Raw genomic sequence first — 21565 nt, forward strand, 5'->3', positions numbered from 1 at the left:
GCTAACAGAGCGACAGACGTGTATACACACAGCAGAAAATTAAGAAAAGCCTAAACCGGAACCCAGATTTGACATCCTGAATGAAGTGGGAAGTGAAGTGTCACAAGGTCGCTGCTTCTTCCATGTCATTCCCTCAAATATCTGCAGATAGCCCCTGATTATCTTCTCTTTTTTATAGAACAGCTTAATTGAGGTATAATTGCCATATAGTAAACTGTACGTATTTACACTATACGTGTTGAGTTTTGATGTGTGCATTTGTCTGTGAAGCTGCACCACAATCAAGATGCTGAACAAACCCATTACCCCAGAAGTCTCCTAATGCTCCTTTATAAATCCTCCCTCCTGCCTGCCTCCCCTTCCTTACCTATCCCCAGGCAACCACTGACTTGCTTTCTAGTTTGCATTTTCTGGTATTTCATTTAAGTGGAATCCGTGTATGTACTTTATGTATATGCACATACTGTGGAGGTACTTTTGGGGGAGAAGTGTCTGACTTCTTTCGCTCAACAGCATTATTCTGAGATTCTTCCATGTTAAATGTATCAATAGTTCATTCCTTTTCATAGCTGAATGGTATTCCATTATATAGGTGGGTCACAATTCTCCATTCTCCAATTGTGATGGACATTTGCTTCCAGTTTTTGGCTATTACAGATAAACCTGTTATGAACATTTATGTACAAGTCTTTGTCTAAACATATGCTTTCATTTCTCTTGGGTAGATACTTAGGGGAATCGTTAAGTCATCCTTTCAAGGTTCATTTTAGGTTTTTTTATTTTTTTATTTTTTTTTTTAAGATTTGATTTATTTGTTGGAGAGAGGGATAGAGCGAGAGCACAAGCAGGGGGAGTGGCAGGAGGAGAGAAGCAGACTCCCTGCCCAGCAAGGAGCCCGATGTGGGACTCAATCCCAGGATCCTGGGATCATGACCTGAGCCAAAGGCAGATGTTTAACCAACTGAGCCACGCAGGCATCCCATGTTTTTAGTGCTTTTTAGTATATTCACAAGATTGTGCAACCAACACAACTATTTCATTCCAGGACATATTTTCATCACCCCAAAATGTATGTTTAATTTTTAAAATGGTTTTTCTGTCTTACGTTCCCACCAGCAATACTGCTCCACATCCTCCAGTTGTTCCATAGCCTTACCAACACCTGGTGTGGTCATTAAAATTTTTTTTAGCCATTCAAGCAGGTTGGTAGTTTTATCTCATGGTTTTTGCATTTCCATAATGAGTAATAACGTTGCTCATCTTTTCACATGCTTATTCATCTTCCGGTGAAGTATCTGGTTAATCTTTTGCTTATTTATTTTATTGAGCTGTTTGTTTTCTTACTGAGTTTTAGAGTTCTAAATCTGTTGTCAGATATGTGGATTGCATATATTTTCTCCATATTTGTCTTCTCATTGTATTAACAGTGTCTTTTGAAGAGCAGAATTTGTTTATCCTGATGAAGTTCAGTTTGTCAGTCCTTCTACACATTGTGCTTTTGGTGTGATACCTATGAAATCTGCCTAGCCCACATTTCTGACAATCTTGAAATAGGACTAGATTTTAAACTAAGCTAAGGGTCTCAGTTAGGTACCCAGGGGGCATTTACATTTATCATCTGTCCCCCTCACTGGATACACTGGAGAGTCCGAAATTGCAGGAGTAATAAATAAGCCAGTTATCAAAGTAGTCAGTTGCTCAGTCACCCATCCATTATGTGAGCATGCCTGTACTTAGCCAGCTCTAAAATGATACAGGGTTCCTCATCCGCATCTTTCTCCCCCATTTTCTAACCTAGCTCTTTCTGCTGTCAAATGAATGCCTAAAGAAAAAGAATCAACGTTAACTTAAGAAAAGTAAAATTTTGAAGGCAAATCCCCTGTCTTTCTCTTCCTAAAAAATCCAAGTACACAATGACTTCATTTTTTTTACATAAATAAAGCAAATATTACACTACTCCTCTTTTCCATGAAATATTTAATAACTTTGTGGTTTTGAAGAGTTTGCTGAGCCTGGGCTTTTCTCCCTCTGGAGTTTTCCATCTCTGGGTGCGGCTGGACTCCCTTTGTAAAAGGTGTAGTTGCAGAGCCCATTAGAACCCTGAAGGTATAAGGATTGCTCTCTATTCCCTTCTGGTCCATGCCTTGCTTTGCTAGAGAAGGAATCCTATTTTGCTTGAGATGAGGAAGCTTTTTTTTTTAAAGGTTTTATTTATTTGACAGAGCACAAGCAGAGGGGGAGAGAGGGAGAAGCAGGCTCCCTGCTGAGCAAGGAGTCCGATGCAGGACTCGATCCCAGGACCCTGGGATCATGACCCGGGCCGAAGGCAGCCGCTTAACTGACTGAGCCACCCAGGCATCCCAGAGATGAGGAAGCTTTTGATCAATTGCTACTACATACACTTTTTTTTAAGCCTCTTGTGTTCTTGCTCCTGTCACCTAGATGTTCCCAGTTTTCAGGTCTTTTTGTCTGAGTTTTTCTTCCTTCCCTTTCTAGCCATGTTTCCTTTCTTACTTCCTAAATTCCTAAGGAGACCTAAACTTGGTTAAACACTTAATCTATTCTTATTGGCCATTAGTTTGTTTAGGCTCCATTGTTGTAGATTGTACTTTGGCATAGGTGTCTTGGCTGAGGCATATTGTTATCCCTGAGGGCTGTGTTTGCTTATTGTAGATGCTCCTTTCTTGATTGGACTCTTGCTGCTGTTTTTCTTTTCCTTAAATGTTAAGAAAGGATATATTTTGGGACGCCTGGGTGGCTCAGTCGGTTAAGCGTCTGCCTTCGGCTCAGGTCATGATCCCAGGGTCCTGGGATCGAGTCCCACATCGGGCTCCCTGCTCCGCGGGGAGCCTGCTTCTCCCTCTGCCTCTGTCTCTCTCTCTGTCTCTCATGAATAAATAAATAAAATCTTAAAAAAAAAAAAAGAAAGAAAGGATATATTTTTGTTAAGATTTATTTATTTATTTGAGGGCGCCTGGGTGGCGCAGTCTTAAGCGTCTGCCTTCGGCTCAGGTCATGATCGCAGGGTCCTGGGATCAAACCCCACATCGGGCTCCCTGCTCGGCGGGAAGCCTGCTTCTCCCTCTCTCACTCCCCCTGCTTGTGTTCCTGCTCTCACTATCTCTCTCTTTCAAATAAATAAAAATAAAATTTTAAAAAAAGATTTATTTATTTACTTGGGAGAGAGAGAGCATGCGTGCCGGACAGGGGAGGGGCAGAGGGAGAGGGAGAGGGAGAGGGAATCTCAAGCAGACTCCCTGCTGAGCGTGGAGCCCAGATGTTGGACTTGATTCCATGGCCCTGAGACCATGACCTGAGCCAAAATCACAAGTTGGAGGCTCAACCAGCTGAGCCACCCAGGCGCCCCAAGAGAGGATATGTTTTAATTTTAAGCTCTATATTTGGAAAATTTCCTCAGTCATGGGGCTCATCTCAACAATAAGAGTGAAGACTAAAATATGTTTTGTAATTGCACTGGTTGAAGGACTGAATTGGAGAATGTTGTTTTACCAGGAGCCAGTAGTAGCTCCAGAAATTCAAGAGGTGGGGAGATACTGAGCTTAACTCCACTTAATGGTAACGTATCAGGCATTGGTGTCTCTGGTTCCTTTACATCTTCATTCTCATTCTTCACAGAAGCTCAGAAAGATAAAACTATCCACTTTTTACAGATTTAGGAATTCACTATAAAAGGCCCAAGGAGGACAGATTATTTACCTCAACTTGCCCAACTAGTAAGTTTCAAAGCCCTGATTTGAACCAGAGCCTCTCAGGTCCCAAAGCCCTGGGTTGGTCTATTATCCCAGAGTTTGTGTTGCATCTGAATAAGGAGCAGATCTGAGCTGCTTTTGGGGAAGAGTATTGAGCACACTCCTGAAGCCATAGCATTCCGACCAACCTTTGTATGACCAGCTTTGGATTATTAGGAATCTCATCACTCCTCATATTCTCTCCTTAAGAGTATTGCTTTTTGCCTCTGAAGATAAACCAAACATACTTAAAAACTTTGTTAGAAATGTTAGCTGTTAAATCTATGATCCTTTTCAAGAAAAGGTAAGATCATGACTGTCATCTAAATATGAAATGAACACGTCAAAGATTTTGTTTAAACTAATTGAAGAAGAAAACCTGGGAAATGTTACAACCAAAGAATACAAAGAACAGATGTTAAGTGTAGGTCAGTAAAGTTGAAAGGAACATGCAGGTGAACACAAAACTGGCTCTTCCACAGGGGAAGAGAATTCTCTAGCAGAATTCATTTGTGTATCCACAGACAGGGGTTCTTCTCTACAACTTACAATTGGGTCACAGGCAGTGGAAGGCTAGAGTCGACACAAAAGGAAGTGCTCTAGATTCAGAGTCTAAATAATGCATAGTTTTCCACTGGAGACATCCCATGCTGCTTTTAATTTCAAGTTTGCTTACAGAATATGAGAATCTGTAATACTGTTCTCTACTTTCTTTTATTTCATATTCAAGTTTTTAAATACTTGTTTAAAAATGGTTTAGGTAGTGAGACTTTCTCACCACCTAAGTCCCAGTGATTGCATATTAGGCTTAATCTGTTCATGTATTTTGGAGACATGATATGAAGTATGATGTTTTTTAATTTTTTAAAGATTTTATTTATTTATTAGAGCTCAAGGGGAGGGGCAGAGGGAGAAGCAGACTCCCCACTTAGCAGGGAGTCCAACGCGGGACTCGATCCCAGGACCCCGGAATAATGAGCTGAGCCAAAGGCAGATGCTTAAGCGACTGAGCCACCCGGGTACCCCTTAAGGCTGATGTACTTAAAACCATTTTCTGTTTTGAGTATCTGTTCTGAGGATGACAGCCACTGAACTTCAGCCCTTCAGACAAGTTGTCAGACTTGGAGTACTCCTGCATTCTTAGTATCTGACTTGAAGAAAGAATCAAGGGTTTAGAAGTCTGTAAAACCTTAAACGTTGGGTAAGAGTGTGCTGCTCTAACTTGTATTTCCCCTAGAGGTATCTTCCCCTCCCTCCTTCTAATATCAGAGAGAGAGAGAAATGCTATATAGCCACAGTTTTTTATTCCTTTGATCTATTAAAAAGAAAATTCAACTGAATAAATTTTAAAGATCTTACTGGCTTTATTCAAGTAGTCATGAATAAGGCAGCATCCCATCTAGCAGAGAAGGGAACTCCAAGGAGCTGTACAAAATGAAAAGACTTTTATAGGCAGACGAGAGTGGGACAGGGAAGTTATACTAGTTATAAGTGGATTGGTTGTGAGAAGATCACTTTCCTGTGGGGGACGGCAGGGGTCTGTCAGGTAGATTACCTCACCAGTGTTGAGCAGGTAATTCCTGACTGACTGGTTTAAGATTCCATTTCTGGGAGAGGCCAGAACTGTAATTAAGTCTCAATTTGGTGATGCTGGGCTTAGCATAAGTGACTTCATCTTGTGCCGTTGTCTTGTTTGTTTTGTTTTGTTTTAACAGATCTTATTCTTTGGAGAGGTGGGATTGGTGTGGTGTGGTGATGCAGAAGTTGAAATTGAAGTTTACCTTTTCAGAGAAACTGAAACACCTTTGGAACTAAAGGGCTCTTGGGTATCCTGAAGACCCAGCAGCCATTGAGAGTCCTTATACCCTTCAGTTAAATGTGTGAGGAGTGGGCTGCCATGCAGGGAGAGCCCTGATTGGGGTGTGTCCATTGGAGAAAAGCAGGAAATGCTGGAGAGGAGAGAAGGTACTAATGCAGCCTTGACATGTGTAGTGTGCCATGATTTCTGGCCAGAGCTTGTGTTAAGACGGGGACTGGTAGACTGCCTGGCTTTAGTGAGGTTCTTCACCTCGCCCTCATTTGAACAGTGTTTGTCTTGGTCAGTTCTGGTTGAATCTGTCTGCCATTAGTCTCCACCCTTCCTCTACTAGGAGGGAAAAGGACACATTTGCTTTCCATCTGATGTGACTCACCCTGCCTCTCTGACTTCTTTCCTTCTTTCTTAGTGGCAGTACCGTACAATGTTGCCTAGGCTTCCCTATTTGGGACGTCTGGGTCGTATGTCCCGTGAATGGTGGGAGTTAACTTTTGGGCATCTAACCTAAACAGGTATGATATTACATTTACATTATTTGTTATACTTATTTTAGAGCTTTAAAAAATTCCAATGTGGGGGCATCTCGGTGGCGCCGTTGGTTAAGCATCCGATTCTTGGTTTCAGCTCAGTTCATGAGCTCAGGGTCGTGAGATCGAGCCCTGAGTCAAGGCTCTGCACTGACCACAGAGTCTGCTTGGGATTCTCTCTCTCCCTCTACCCCTCCCATTCGTGTTCTCTCTCTCTCTGAAATAATAAATTAATTTTTTAAAAGTTCCAGTGTGGAGACAGTTTATCATTTACCAGACTAGATTTCTTTTACTTTGACATCTTGTTTCAGGAAGGGGCTAGGAAGAAATTGTTTTGGAATATAAATCTAGCCATATGAAACACCTCAGTTCACCGTGGTTCCTATAAAAGTACTTGAGTAAAATACGTGTGACTGCCTCACAAAATTGTATACAAGGGTTCCTAATAGGACCTTCTCCGATCTGATGAAACTATCTAAACTGTCACTGACAGGGGCACCTGGGTGGCTCAGTCAGTTAAGCGTCTGTCTTTGGCTCAGGTCATGATCCCAGGGTCCTGGAATCGAGCCCCGCATCGGGCTCCCTGCTCGGCCAGGAAGCCTGCTTCTCCCTCTCCCACTCCCCCTGCTTGTGTTCCCTCTCTTCCTGTCTCTCTCTCTCTCTCTCTCTCTCTCTGTCAAATAAATAAATAAATAAATAAATAAATAAAATCCTTAAAAAAATAAACTGTCACTGGCGCAAAGTTTACCACCTTCTCAGAGAAGGATTTTAAGATTTGATTGATGTTTCATAATTTCACCTTATTCAGGCAAGGAATCGATAAGAGCTGTTCCAGTTGATCAGTGCCATCAGTTTCTGGTCTTTGTAGTGTTCCTTATGTTATTGACAGTATTGCATGCTTTGATTTGAACATTCCTTTGCTCCTGTACTCACTTCTTTTCCTGTAAGCCAGTGAATGTGAAACCATTAACTGAACCTCCACCTTAATGGGTTGCAGAGAACCTAGTATAGTATTTGCGCACCCCTGGTCTGCCAGGACAAATGGCTACAGATATTTTGAAGTGGTTATGATGCAGCATTATCCTCCTGTTGTATTCCAATGAAAAATTCAGACATTAAGTAGTATCTAAAGTTTGGTGTTGAACAACCAGTATTTTTATTGTGTTGTCAAGAATGAGAGAAAACAGGGGTGCCTGAGTGGCTTAGTCGATTAAGTGTCTGCCTTCAGCTCAGGTCGTGATCCCGGGGTCCTGGAATCATGTCCCACATCGGGCTCCCTGCTCAGCGGGAAGCCTGCTTCTCCCTCTCCCACTCCCCCTGCTTGTGTTCCTGCTCTCACTCTCTCTCTCTGTCAAATAAGTAAATAAAATCTTTTTTAAAAAGTTGGGGGGGGGGTGCCTGGGTGGCTCAGTCGTTGAGCATCTGCCTTCAGCTCGGGTCATGATCCCAGAGTCCTGGGATCGAGCCTCGCATCGGGCTCCCTGCTCGGCGGGAGGCCTGCTTCTCCCTCTCCCACTCCCCCTGCTTGTGTTCCCTCTCTCGCTGTGTCTCTCTCTGTCAAATAAATAAAATCTTAAAAAAAAAAACATGAAAGAAGACAGAAGATAAGCTGGTGATGAAACAAGGAATGGCCACAAATGGAGATTTGAGATGTTTGAGGACTGTATATTACTCCTAGTGAAATGCTCCAGAATTGTTTAGACCGGCACCGTACAGTAAAACTTTCTGTAATAATGGAAATGTTCTATATCCGCACTGTCCAGTATGGTAGGTGCCAGCCACAGGTGGCTGTCAAGCACTTAAAATGTGGCTAGTGTGGGGGTGCCTGGGTGGCTCAGTCGTTAAGCGTCTGCCTTCGGCTCAGGTCATGATCCCAGGGTCCTGGGATCGAGTCCCGCATCGGGCTCCCTGCTCTGCAGGGAGCCTGCTTCTCCCCCTCCCACTCCCCCTGCTTGTGTTCCCTCTCTCGCTGTGTCTCTCTCTGTCAAATAAATAAATAAAATCTTTAAAAAAAATAAAAATAAATAAAAAATAAAAAATGTGGCTAGTGTGGCTGAGGAACTGTATTTGACCTCATTTAGTTTCATTTAAATAGCCACCTGGGCTTAGTAGCTACTATACAGAATATGTGCTCTGTCCAAGCAGTAGTTGTATACCAAGCCCTCCTTTGGGGCACACACTGTTGGAATCGGGGATTCAGGGATGAAAGAGAGACTGCCTTCGAGGAGAACTTTCCTCTTCCTCTGTCCCCATTTGGGTGGCAGGCAGATATGCAGGAAGTCACGATTCAGTATGATGAAAGGGGGCCCTGGGACCCAGATGCTCTGGAGTTTGGGGAGTGGTGTGCAGGAAGACAGGCTCTCCAGACTGCCTAGACGTCGCCCGCTCCCAGATAAGCAGGCTCCTGGTACATGAAGGGGGTGGGACCCTGGGGGAGGAGTGGCAAGCACACTCGAGATACAGGGCATATGGGAGTAGAAGTGATGCATGTTCTGGAGAAATACAAGGCTAGACTAGATAGCTGCCTCGAATGGTCTAGAGTGCCTGTGGCAGGCTGGGCTTTAGCTTTTGTGTGCCAGCTCCAGCCTTGGTGGCTTCATGCTCTCGGGCCCTATGGGCATCCCAGCTGTCTTGGTCCCAGACAACTTCTTTTGATCCCTCTGGTGGTCCAACTGCTCCTCAGACCTGTCCCTTCAAAGTCTTGCTCTTTCTCATTTCAGTCCTTTAACATTTCCCACTGGGCTTCCTGAGAACTTCTCTGAAGCTTATAAGAGATAGAAAACAAGTAAAACATCCTGACCAATTAGTTTTGACACACTGGATGCCCCTTCTTAGGCATTGCGTGTACAGCTCTTCAGTCTTGCTTGTACAGCTCTTCAGTCTTGCTTTTGAAAATGTTCCAGTATTTCTGCTGATAGTGTTCTCTCCCTTAAAGTACTGTTATTTATACTGCCCTGTGGAATGATTATGTCTTCTTGCCTACCAGACAGCAGACCTCTAGAAGGCAAGGCCAGCCATCTATTATTATTCTTTGTACTGCCCTATGTGTCCGGTGAATGCTGACATTCTCATTTTAGCACAGGCATCTAGACTGAAATCATAAAATCCCAGCACAAACAAGCATTCCTCAGTTAGCAGTGAAATTTGAGATACGGCTAAATACAGTGTATCTTTAAAAAATAAGGGCGCCTGGCTGGCTCAATCGGTAGAGCAAGTGACTCTTGATCTCGGGGTTGTGAATTCAAGCCCCACACTGGTAGATTTTACTTAAATTTTTTATTTTAAAGATTTTATTTATTTGTCAGCACAAGCAGGGAGAGTGGCAGGCAGAGGGAGAAGCAGGCTCCCTGCTGAGCAAGGTGCCCGATATACTTGATCCCAGGACCCCAGGACCCCAGGATCATGACCCTAGCCAGAGGCAGATGCTTAACCGGCTGAGCCACCCAGGCGTCCCTTTACTTAAAAACTTTAAAAAAAGATTTGACTGCAAGATTACTCCAGGCCCTCTATTTAGGAGGAAAGAGGAATATGATAAAATTCAACTGAGCTCATATTATTCCTAGACTTGAAAATACATGTTCCTGACCAGATCCTTGACTCTGTTAAACCAGTGGCTCTTGAACTCTCCAGAGTACCAACTGCTTCAACACGGGAAGAAATTCCACGGGCCCTGCCCACTGCCCCCAGCCATCTGTGTCCCAGGTGTGGGCTTCCTCTTTGGGCAGATTCTACTCTGGGTTGGTCACAGCTTAGTCCTACCCACAGTATCTCTTCATTTACTGGGTGGATGTAATGGAAACTGGTGGAAGGAAGGCTGGAGTCTGTCTTGGGCCCTGGGGAGGCTAGAGGAGGCTTCCTGCTGAAGGCAGCATTTGACCTGAAAGGGAAAGAAAAAACTCACTACAAACTCTGGTGCCCTAGAAGTAGAGAACCTAGATTTAAGGATTTAGGATTATTCTGAAATACACTTGTGTTGAATGAGGGGTATTAGAACTTAGCATCTCAAATCTCCATTTATGGCCATTCCTTGTTTCATCACCAGCTTATCTTCTGTCTTCTTTCATGTTTTTTTTTTTTAAGATTTTATTTATTTGACAGAGACACAGCGAGAGAGGGAACACAAGCAGGGGGAGTGGGAGAGGGAGAAGCAGGCCTCCCGCCGAGCAGGGAGCCCGATGCGAGGCTCGATCCCAGGACTCTGGGATCATGACCCGAGCTGAAGGCAGATGCTCAACGACTGAGCCACCCAGGCACCCCCCCACACACTTTTTAGCAGAAAGAACTTAGCTAAGACCCAGTAAAAAGGGTCCCACCCCCTTCATGTACCAGAAGCCTTAGCAGGCTTCCCGCTGAGCAGGGAAGGTGCTCCAGACCAGGCAAGTGACTTTATTCCGTAAAAACAAGAAAGGCTAGTTAAAAGTAAAAAGGTGGCTTACTTGCCTAAATGCCTGTTGTGCATTTAGAGATAGTGATTGTCCATACTGACCGGTTGCTAAAGTCTGCTTTCCAACCTAATCCTGTTGTCTGAGTTTCTAGAACACCAGCACTATCCTGAGCTTCCCCAAAGTGACTTCATGATTCCACAGAAAGGGCTTTGGTCAAAGGCCCCCACTCATCCCCTTCCCTCCTCCTTCCCAGACTGGCAGTCAGTCTTTCCACTCCTGCCCCCTGCCCAGGATGAGCCGCCTCCTCTCTGGAGCCTTGTATCCCCTCCGGGAAGTGTGTGGCTGTGGCCTACATTCTTCTCCCGTTCACTTTCCTGTACCTGCCCCTGGTTCGGGCACCATCTGATCATGGGATTTTCCAAACAACTCCAGTTTCCATCTTTCTCATTTCCTTATTGGAGGGACATTTTTGCTACCATTTGAAATTATGGCTTGTTTTAATTTGGGAGCTTTCAAAACATCATTCGAGATATTATTTCTTGCCTTTCTTCTGGGCCTAGAATTTTGAAGCCATTTTTATTTTTAACTCAGGCAATCTGTTCGCCCTTGTCCTTTTTCCTCTTTTTTTTTTAAAGTAGAGTATTTCCTGGATTTGCTAACCCTGGGATTGTTACAGTAGTCACGCTCCAACTCCCATCCCCAGAGGACACACTGAACACCCTTAAACTGTCCCATAAGTAACACTAAGTTATCTTAATCTTCATGCTTACCCAGATGAGATGATACAGATAAGATGCTTAGCCTGAAGACAAGCACATAGTGAGTTTTCAAGAGATGCACTTGGTAACATTTGATCTTAAGCCTTTGTGTAGCTAGTCTTCCTTCACTTGTTATCTGTGGTTCCTATGCCCATCAAGCAAACCACCTTCTGCAACCAGCATAACTTCCTTCCACTTCCTGACTTAGAGGTGCTGTTGAGGATTGTTTTTATATACGTTTATTGACCTTTTATGGCTGTCTCCTGCTACTCTAGAACCCTTGTGTAGTGCCTTTTAGCCATTGGAATTGGAATTGGCTGGGTGATACTATTTGTTGAAAATTTTGCTCTTGGGGTGCCTGGCTGGCTCAAACAGCAGAGCATGGGAGTCTTGATCTCGGGATTGTGAGTTCGAGGGTAGAGTTTACTTAAAAAAAGAAAGAAAATTCTTTTGTTCAAACTTTCCATCTTAAACAGCTCAGTTGTGGGAATCCAAATTTATATTATTCCTCTCCCTTTCTCTCTCTCTCAAACTGATCTTAAAACAAGTTACTTCTGGGGCGCCTGGCTGGCTCAGTCGGTTAAGTGGCTACGTTCACCTCAGGTCATGATTTCAGGGTCCTGGGAGCTAGCGCCTCGAGGGACAGGCTCCCTGCTCAACAGGGAGTCTGCTTCTCCCTCTGTCCTTCCCCCTGCTCATTCTCTCTCCCTCTCTCTCAAATAAATAAATAAAATCTTAAAAAAAAAAAGTTATTATCAAAGTCGTAACATAGTTTTTTATTTAGGCTTCCTTTTTAAAAGAAGGTATGTGCCAGATATTTCTTTTCTTTTTATTAACATATAATGTATTATTTGTTTCAGGGATACAGGTCTGTGATTCATCAGTCTTCCACAGTTCACAGTGCTCACCATGGCACATACCCTCCGCAATGTCCATCACCCAGCCACCCCATCCCTCCCCCCCCCCCCCCACTCCAGCAACCCTCAGTTTGTTTCCTGAGATTAAGAGTCTCTTATGGTTTGTCTCCCTCTCTGGTTTCATCTTGTTTCATTTTTCCCTCCCTTCCCCTATGATCCTCTGCCTTGTTTCTCTCTCTCTTTTTTTTAAAGACACCTCTGTGGGTGGGTCGCTGCTCTGTTGTTTTTAAGAAGGGAAGGTTTTATATATATATATATATTTTTTTTATTTATTAAAGATTTTATTTATTTGACAGAGACAGAGACAGCGAGAGCAGGAACACAAGCAGGGGGAGTGGGAGAGGATGAAGCAGGCTTCCCGCGGAGCAGGGAGCCCGATGTGGGACTCGATCCCAGAACTCTGAGATCATGACCTGAGCCGAAGGCAGACGCTTAACAACTGAGCCACCCAGGCGCCCCTGCCTTGTTTCTCAAATTCCACATATCAGTGAGATCGTATGATAATTGTCTTTCTCTGATTGACTTATTTCGCTTAGCATAATACCCTCTAGCTCCATCCACATCGTTGCCAGTGTGCCAGACGTTTCTAACCTAAGATTTCTATCATGGCAAGACTAACAGTATGCTTGCCCTCAAACCAGAGGCTGATTATCACAGATAACCAGAGATGATTATCAAGCCTGAATCTGGGACACATTTGTCATAAAAGTTTGTCACAGTATTTTTATTAATGAAAATAAATTTATTACATTCTTGATTTTTCCTAATTTGTTAAAAGTGTGAACTGCATTTATAATTTTCTATTATGGAAAATCTCAAATAGTGCAAAAGTAGTGTGAACAGGGCGCCTGGGTGGCTCAGTCGTTAAGCACCTGCCTTCAGCTTAGGTCATGATCTCAGAGTCCTGGGATCGAGTCCCATGTGCTCAGCGGGGAGTCTGCTTTCTCCTTCTATCTCTCCCCCCCCCATTCTGTCTTTCTCTCTGTCAGATAAATTAAAAAAAAAAAAAGTGTGAACAGTGCTGTGCACCCCCCTGCACCCATCGCTCAGCCTGTTACCAGCCCGTCTTGTTTTGGCTGTGCACTCCATCTCACCCTGTGGATTATTTTGAAGCATGACAAGCCTTTTTGATCTTGTTGATCAACCCAATATGAAGCTCTTTGTAATTGGTCCTGGGCTCCCATCTCACATCTGAATATTTTTACAAATTCAGTGACCACCTACAAACTTCTGTTTCCTTGTCTGTTAAATGAGAATTCGACTTTATGGGCTCATTCTGAGGATTAAATGCATGACCTATAGGGGCGCCTGGGTGGCTCAGTCGTTAAGCATCTGCCTTCCGCTCAGGTCATGGTCCCAGGGTCCTGGGATCGAGCCCCGCATCGGGCTCCCTGCTCGGCGGGAAGCCTGCTTCTCCTTCTCCCACTCCCCCTGCTTGTGTTGCCTCTCTCGCTGTGTCTCTCTCTGTCAAATATATAAATTCTTAAAAAAAAAAAAAATGCATGACCTATAGTGTAGTGCCTGGCATGGAGTGCGCTCAGGAAGTGGTCTTTATTTCTTGCTCTTTCATAGGCTCTGCTCTTTCACTCGTTAGGCCCTAATCAGATTCCTCAGTTTGGAAAGTTCCAAAGAATCTACCTACAGCGGACGTCACTGTTCAGCTTGGTGACCAGCACAGTGGTAGTATATGCCTTCCCGGTGCCTCCCCTGTGACCTTCTCCAGAACCTTATCAGTACATGTTGCTTGCCTACCTCACTCGGAGCTTTGAATTCATTGATTTTGAGGACAAGATGACTGCTGGGTCATCATCGCCATCATCTTCTTCTTCTAAGATTTAATTTATTTGAGAGAGAGCGCTCGTGCGTGCAAGCTAGGGGAGGGGCAGAGGGAGAGGGAGAAGCAGGCTTCCCCGCTCAACAGGGAGCCAGACGCGGGGGACGTAGGGGCCTCGATCCCAGGACCCTGGGATCATGACCTGAGTAGAAGGCAGATGCTTAACCGACTGAGCCACCCAGGTGCCCCTGCTGGGTCTTCTTTAATGGTCAGGTACAGAGCACGGAGTCTTGGAAGAAAATGGGATGGAGAGGTTTCAAGCTGGTTATAGTTCAGAATGGTACTTTCAAATCTGCTCAGAAGCCTAAACTTCTGTCCCCATGATGCTTCCTTCTCAATACTATAGACTATGTACGCAGTAAATCACATTATATTAGGTAAAATAGGCAGAGACCATCAGACAACTGAGAGATACCTGGTTGAAATGTTTGACCTCTGCTGAGCTAAGAGATGCAGATGGAACCAGTTGGCCCTCTTTTCTAGCTATATGATTAACAATGATTTGTGCTAATGATGGCTGGGGTATGGTGAAATGGAAATACTAGTTCACTGATGGTGTGGGTGTTAATAAAACTGTTCTGGAAAATAATTTTGTCAGTGTATTTCAAGGGCCTTTAAAATATTCATACTATTTTGCTGAGTGATAACCCATTTGCGTGTCTGATCAGATTATATACATAATTTAAAATAGGGGCGCCTGGGTGGCTCAGTTGTTAAGCGTCTGCCTTCGGCTCAGGTCGTGATCCCAAGGTCCTGGGATCAAGCCCTGCATCGGGCTCCCTGCTCTGCGGGAAGCCTGCTTTTCCCTCTCCCACTCCCCCTGCTTGTGTTCCCTCTCTCGCTGTGTCTCTCTCTGTCAAATAAATAAATAAAATCTTTAAAAAATAATAATAATAATAATGGCGGGGCACCTGGGTGGCTCAGTCATTAAGCGTCTACCTTCTGCTCAGGTCATGATCCCAGGGACCTGGGATCGAGCCCCGCATCGGGCTCCCTGCTCAGCGGGAAGCCTGCTTCTCCCTCTCCCACTCCCCCTGCCTGTGTTCCCTCTCTCGCTGTCTCTCTCTCTCTCTGTCAAAAAAATAAATAAATAAATAAAAATAATTGCATGCTTAATAATAGTGGGATTATCCATATGCTGCAGTATCATGCAACCTTAATGTCAATAACAAAACAGGATGCAACAGTATAATCTCAGCCATTTGAAGGAAAACTAGAAGGACCTAAACCCTGGTGCTAATAGTGATTGTTTCTAAGAGTTGGAATTGTGGGTGCCTTTTTGTCTTTGCTTCATTCTTGTGTGTACCTTTCTAAATTTTCTATAATTCAGTACTTTAATTGGGGGGTAGGGGAGAGACAGGATAGCAGAAAAGTCACTTGTTTGATTAGGATCTAGCTGTTAGAGAGTAGGCAACTTGGCAACACCAAGCAAATAAAAATGTTAATGGGCTCTAGAAAACCAGTTGGTTTAACTGCCCTTTCCTTGCACCTCTAACATACGTGCTATCACTGTATCAGACACACATGTAAATCAGAACAGCAGTTATGGACCTCAAGTCAGTATTTTCCAAACCTGGTGTGTGTGCCTCAGTTGCCAGAGGGAACTTTTAAGAATGCCTAATTGAGGACTGATCCCCAGCCCTGGTGAACCAGAATCCTCTTTGCGGTGAGAGCTGACATTACAGAGTGGCATGATGGTCGAGTATTGAGGCCTGGGCTGACACCTCTGACAATTCCAGCTCTGCCACTCAGTTGCTATGTGATCTTGGACATGATACAACACCTGGTTCACCTTCGTTCCCTGTTTTTTTTTTTTTTTTTAATATTTTATTTATTTGACAGAGATAGAGGGGGAGAGAGCGCACAAGCAGGGGGAATGGGAGAGGGAGAAGCAGGGTCCCCGCTGAGCATGGAGCACCTTGCGGGACTCGATCCCAGGACCCCGGGATCACGACCTGAGCCGAAGGCAGACGTCTAACCAACTCAGCCACCCAGGCGCCCCCCCTGTGTTTTATAGTTGTCTTGATGGCTTTGCAAACGCTTTGCTTTCAACTCCTTGATACTGCAGCTCCCTAGTCTCACCTCTACTTGAGCAGTCATCCTGTTTGTGATCACCACACAAAGTTGCATTGGCCAGACTTTGCAATGGCCCGCTGACCGCCAACTTCTACCCCTTCCCTGCTCCTCCAGTTGTTCCCGTAGCAGTTCTCTGTTCTCACTGCCCTCGCCCTGACCATTCTCTGTTGGGCCCTTTCTGACCTCATTGGCCGTGCCCAGCCCAGACCCTTGGATATTATTTTCCTGACCTTTTTACCTACATGGGGTTTCTTTGTTATGTCTGCCTTTATGGCCAGTTTGTTTCTCTGCTTCAGAGATGAAGAAGGTGATAACTCCAGGCTAACAGAGGAACATTCTAGCTTTTGATTGATTACATGAGAAAAAATTATACTTGAGGGAAAGAATTGATTCAGCATATGGAATAGTTAGTATTGCTTGTTCTTACTAGGAAATCGTTCCAGAGCACACTAATGAGGCTTGGTTTGAAAGCAGAAGGAAGGAAATGTGTTCTGAATACACCTTATTCTAAAAAGGTTTTAGAAGATATCATATGTAAATGAATTAATAGATGTTATCCAAAATATTCATTTCCAAGGAACACAGTGGCTAGGGACCTTGTACAACTCTTTTTTTCCTCTTTGCCTGCTTCAGTTTCTCCTGTAAAAGGAATGGTCTCTGCGTTAGAAACTGTTTCCCAGTTAGAAATTTCTAGTTTGTAGGATTTTTATTTATTTATTTATTTATTTATTTTTAAGTAAACTCTATGCCCAACCTGGGGCTAGAACTCACAACCCTGAGATCGAGTTGCATGCACTACCACCTGAGCCAGCCAGGCATCCCCTTAGTTTGTAGAATTTCAAAAAGTAATTTCAGTCTTCAGAAATCCATGAAGGTGTTGATGGAAATCAGTAACAGAAGAAACTGCGAGTGGAGATTTTAAAGACATTGCAGCTTGGGCAGCTTCTTCTTTTTTTTTTTTTTTTCCTAAAGATTTTATTTATTTATTTGACAGAGAGAGACACAGCGAGAGAGGGAACACAAGCAGGGGGAGTGGGAGAGGGAGAAGCAGGCTTCCCGCGGAGCAGGGAGCCCGATGCGGGGCTCCATCCCAGGACCCCAGGATCACGACCTGAGCCAAAGGCAGATGCTTAATGACTGAGCCACCCAGGCGCCCCTTGGGCAGCTTCTTGTAGCAAAAGTTGTGCTTGAGTTTTGTTTTGTTTTTTTTCTTAGTTCTTTTCTAGAAACAAGTGTCCCCCATTCTTGATCCTGGAGAACAGTAAGTACAAAAACATGGCTCTGAACTTTGCCAGTTCAAAGCCGTCAACATCCTGGTGAAACCACTTGTTGGGTTTCTTCAGATCCACTGTTGAGTATCATTTGCAACAACCCTTGAATGTTTGACAGGCCCTAAGTGAGGATGAAAATCCTCATTCGTGTGTAGTTCATCTTTCATGATGAATAAGGACTATTTTTGTAATGAGAAAACTTATTTGAAAAATCAGCAGATTAACGTTTTTCTCCAAAATGGAAATAGCTTTTTCAGTTTAAGGGTAATATGTTCCTCCAAAGGTCACAATAAGATAGTATAAAGAAAACAAAGCTGTTTGTAATTCTACAATCCAGGAAAAACCCAATATTGTATTCCTTTCAACTTCATTTTTACGTTTACATCTTTACTCTTTTGGTAATCTGTTTTGGAGCATGAAGTGTAAGGATCTTAATTCTCAGAATTTTTCTGGCTGCCTTCACTTAGTGAATTTTTTTTTCATCCTTTTGCTACTGAATTTTATAATGCCATATTTGTCCAAATTATTCATTTCTGGGTTATTTTTCTGTTTAGTCCTATTCCAGCCCCATACTTTTAATACTGTATTTTTATAACATACTTTCCAAGACTGTTAAGGCAAGTCCTCTGTCCTCTTGTCATTATTCTTTTGGGGAAGAATGGGAGGGACTCTTGTGAATTTATTTTGATGAATAGAATTATTTCAAGTTCCAAAAAAATCCTTGGGATTGTTTCAGTAGAGGAGAATTTACATCCCTGCATTAAGTCTTCCTATTGGAGATATCTCTTCATTAATTCAGATTTCCTTTGTTTCAGTAAGATTGTCATTTTCTTACTTAAGTCCTATACTGCTGTTAACCACTGCAACAGTGGTTGCAGTATAAATTTGGAAAATCCTTCAGAAAAGTGAATTAGTGAAAGTCATGAAAATGTTTATACTTTTGATTCAGTAACCCCATTCCTAAACAATATCTGTAAGTTAAGTTTAACAGAACCCTTTTGCCTGTGTGAGAATTTGACCTTTGGTTAACTTTTTTTCTGGAGAACCTGATAAAGGCAGACTGTCACCTTCTGTTGCTGGGCACTGTAGCTTATGGTAAAATGTCTCCTGGTTGGTAATTGCATCTGGACAGGGAGAGGCTGTGAAGTACCCCCATGGAGCCCCATGCTTGGGCTTCACAGAGTACAGTGGCTCTTGTGCTGGTTGTGTTCCTCACAAGAAGCCAACAGAGCTATTAAAAGAGATGATTGGATCCCCTCAACAATGAGGGTTTTAAGTCGGGGGTTGAACCCACACTGTCTCCCTATACCAGAGCCATCTGCTGTGTGGATTGTTGAAAGAACAGCCAGCAAGCTGTGTTCTTGTCCCCCCAGTCCTCCTCAGTAGGCAAGTGCCAGGTATGGCCTGTGATAGTCCTGTGAGTCTGAATCTAAGAAGATCATGCCCACCCCACCCCACCCCACCCGCACTGCCCCATGGCTGTTGCTGGGTCCCAAGGAAATGATCCCACAAACTGAAGTTCAAAAATGTTCTTTACAGCATTACTTTCCCCAGATTTTTGGTATATTAAGTAAAAGGCAGGAATAGCTATTTAAACACTTAATTCACTCAAAGGAATATTAGATGTTAAGACTGTAACAGAAGCAAGCACTAAAGAATAAAGTCACAGTCACTATAGCCAGCCTCAGCCTTCTAGAAGCTAGGTGGTTAAAAATGAAACTTAAGGGACGCCTGGGTGGTTCGGTTGGTTAAGCGTCTGCCTTTGGCTCAGGTCATGGCCCAGGGTCCTGGGATCAAGCCCTGCATCGGGCTCCCTGCTCGACGGGAAGCCTGCTTCTCCCTCTGCCTGCCACTCCCCCTACTTGTGCACTTACCCTCCTCCCCCCCGACACATAAATAAATAAAAATCTTTTTAAAAAAAATAAAAATGAAACTACAAATTGCTTTTCTGAGACCTAGTTTTGACTGCCTTGTTCTCCCAAACTGTAGAAGAATAACAACAGGCTTTACTGAACCCAATTCCTTACCTACCTTTTTTATGTGTAAACACTTATTTCATTTCCCGCAGCTCCACTGAAGGCAGGAGGTAGATGTTGACCCTTGCCTTGTTACTTGTAGTCTCCTGCCCTTGCTGTTTCACGGTCTCCTGAGGATAATGGACCAGAGCTAAGGGCTCTCAGGTATAGGTGTCATTCTCGAGGGTTCTAACATTCAATCTTGAATTCCTGGTTCTAGAGAACACAGGCCTCACGCTGGGGATTCCAGCTGTCTGAGGAGTGATCGTCTAGCAGTTTTAGATAAGTTGCTAACTTTGGGGTCCAGAATTTAAGACTTCTGCTTTTCTGAAAGTCACTGAGTCAGGTTCAGGAGACTAAGGGATAATTAAGACAGGAACCCTGTCTTGAAAAGTAAATAGGAGCAAGTTCTGGAATAGAGATGAGCAAAGATTAGGCATCTTACATTGTCTGGTCAAGGGTAGGGAAGGCTGCCTTGAAAGGTTTTCTAGAAAAGGGTGATTCCAAGAGCTACAGGTCAAGTATTATTCTCACACTACCCCAGTATTTGATAATAATTCTCTACTTGGCACTAGAGATGTAGTGGGGAATAAAACTGTCTTGGTGGAGGTTATTCGAAAAGGGAGAAGACAGGGGCACCTGGGTGGCTCAGTCGTTAAGCGTTTGCCTTCGGCTCAGGTCATGATCCCAGGGTCCTGGGATCGAGCCCCGCATTGGGCTCCCTGCTCGGCGGGAAGCCTGCTTCTCCCTCTCCCACCCCCCCTGCTTGTGTTCCTGCTCTCACTGTCTCTCTCTCTGTCAAATAAATAAAATCTTTTAAAAAAAGAAAAGGGAGAAGACAGACAAATGTAATAGATTCAGATGCCAAGTAGTGGTTAAGTGCTCTGAAGAAAACTAAGGCAATGTAAAGGGATAGAGCAGATGGGGAGAGGGTGTGCTACTTTAGATAAAGTGATCACCTCTCTGAGGAAGTGCAATGTGAGCAGAGACTTGAATGAAGCAGGACTGAGCTGTTGAGGAAGTTGGAGCATTAATCCACACTGATCAACATCCAAGAGGGAGAATCCGTTCTTTTAGACTACTCCGAGGGGCAGGATGAGCCTGACTCACTATTTTGCCCAGCCTGGGTCCAGAGTTCTAATGACTGATACTGCTCTCTGTCCAGTCCCCCTGGATGGCAGGGAAAATAGCCAACAGAAAGGCCCAAGACTCAGTGCTCCCGGGGCTGTTTCGATGTTTACACTGGGGGATGTGGTTAGCCTTGGTATTTCTGTCACACTCACAGTGCTTTCTCCTTTTTCCTTTTAGTTTGAAGGATGACCTCTAGGAAGAAAGTGTTGCTGAAGGTTATCATCCTGGGAGATTCTGGGTAAGTGGTTCTCACCGTTTGAACTAACATGTTGGCTTGGATTAATAAAGGTGACCTCCTTGAAGCCTGTGCCCTCCATGCTGACATTTGGCAGTTCCTTCTCTAGTAGTGGTGGCATAGGGCCCTAGGTCTCCTGCTCTTTCGGGCACAGCAGAAATTTGAATGATCTCTTGTTCTGTAACCCTTCATTCCCTGATCTTTGGCATGATTTGGGGGAAGGGGTAGCTATTTAAACTCAAGAATAGTTTCATGGAATCCCCTTTTTCCGAGCTGGTTAGACAAGGGAGTTCTGTTTATGTAGATTTGTTGCCACTGACCTCATGCCTACCAGTTGTGGGTTTGGGGTGTGCTGTGCGGTATCCTCCCACCGCTGTGCCAGATTCAGGTCTATATTCAAAAGAACCTGGGACTGGATAACTGGATTCTGATCCTAGATCTGCCACTAAGTAAGTGACCAGCTCTTTAGTAGCTGTTAGGATTCTGTGCGAGGCTTTTCAGACTCAGCATCTGAAGTGACCTGTGAAACCTTAGACCAACTGGAAGCTATGTATTTTTTTTTTTTAAGATTCTTATTAATTTGACAGAGAGAGTGAGAGCAGGAACGACAAGCAGGGGGAGTGCGAGAGGGGGAGAAACAGGCTTCCCGCTGAGCAGGGAGCTCAATGCGGGCCTCGATACCAGGACCCCGGGATCATGACCTGAGCCGAATGCAGACGCTTAACGGCTGAGCCACCCAGGCGCCCCTGTATTTTTTTTTTAAATAATAATAATAAGTGCAGGTATGCCTCCTTATCCCAGAGCTCCCTGCCCTTTAAAAAGGCAGTGATTTTTCTACCCTGGCTGGCTTT

The 21565-nt window shown here is 44.0% G+C and overlaps 1 protein-coding gene across 3 annotated transcripts in view; it reads left to right on the top strand.

Moving 5' to 3' along the window:
• The window catches only part of RAB7A (RAB7A, member RAS oncogene family), a 127713-nt gene that overhangs the window by 87998 nt on the left and 18150 nt on the right, over positions 1-21565 (top strand). For 2 of the 3 annotated variants that reach the window (XM_036078490.2, XM_036078487.2), the window contains exon 2: positions 20657-20717. In XM_036078490.2, the coding sequence (XP_035934383.1) occupies positions 20665-20717 (53 nt within the window). In that variant the 5' untranslated portion in view covers positions 20657-20664. Of the gene's footprint in view, positions 1-19401; positions 19514-20656; positions 20718-21565 lie in introns of all 3 variants that reach the window. The other variant, XM_036078489.2, reaches the window with a different exon arrangement.

The sequence above is a fragment of the Halichoerus grypus genome, chromosome 1 (assembly GCF_964656455.1).
Source record: "Halichoerus grypus chromosome 1, mHalGry1.hap1.1, whole genome shotgun sequence".
Lineage (NCBI taxonomy): Eukaryota > Metazoa > Chordata > Mammalia > Carnivora > Phocidae > Halichoerus > Halichoerus grypus.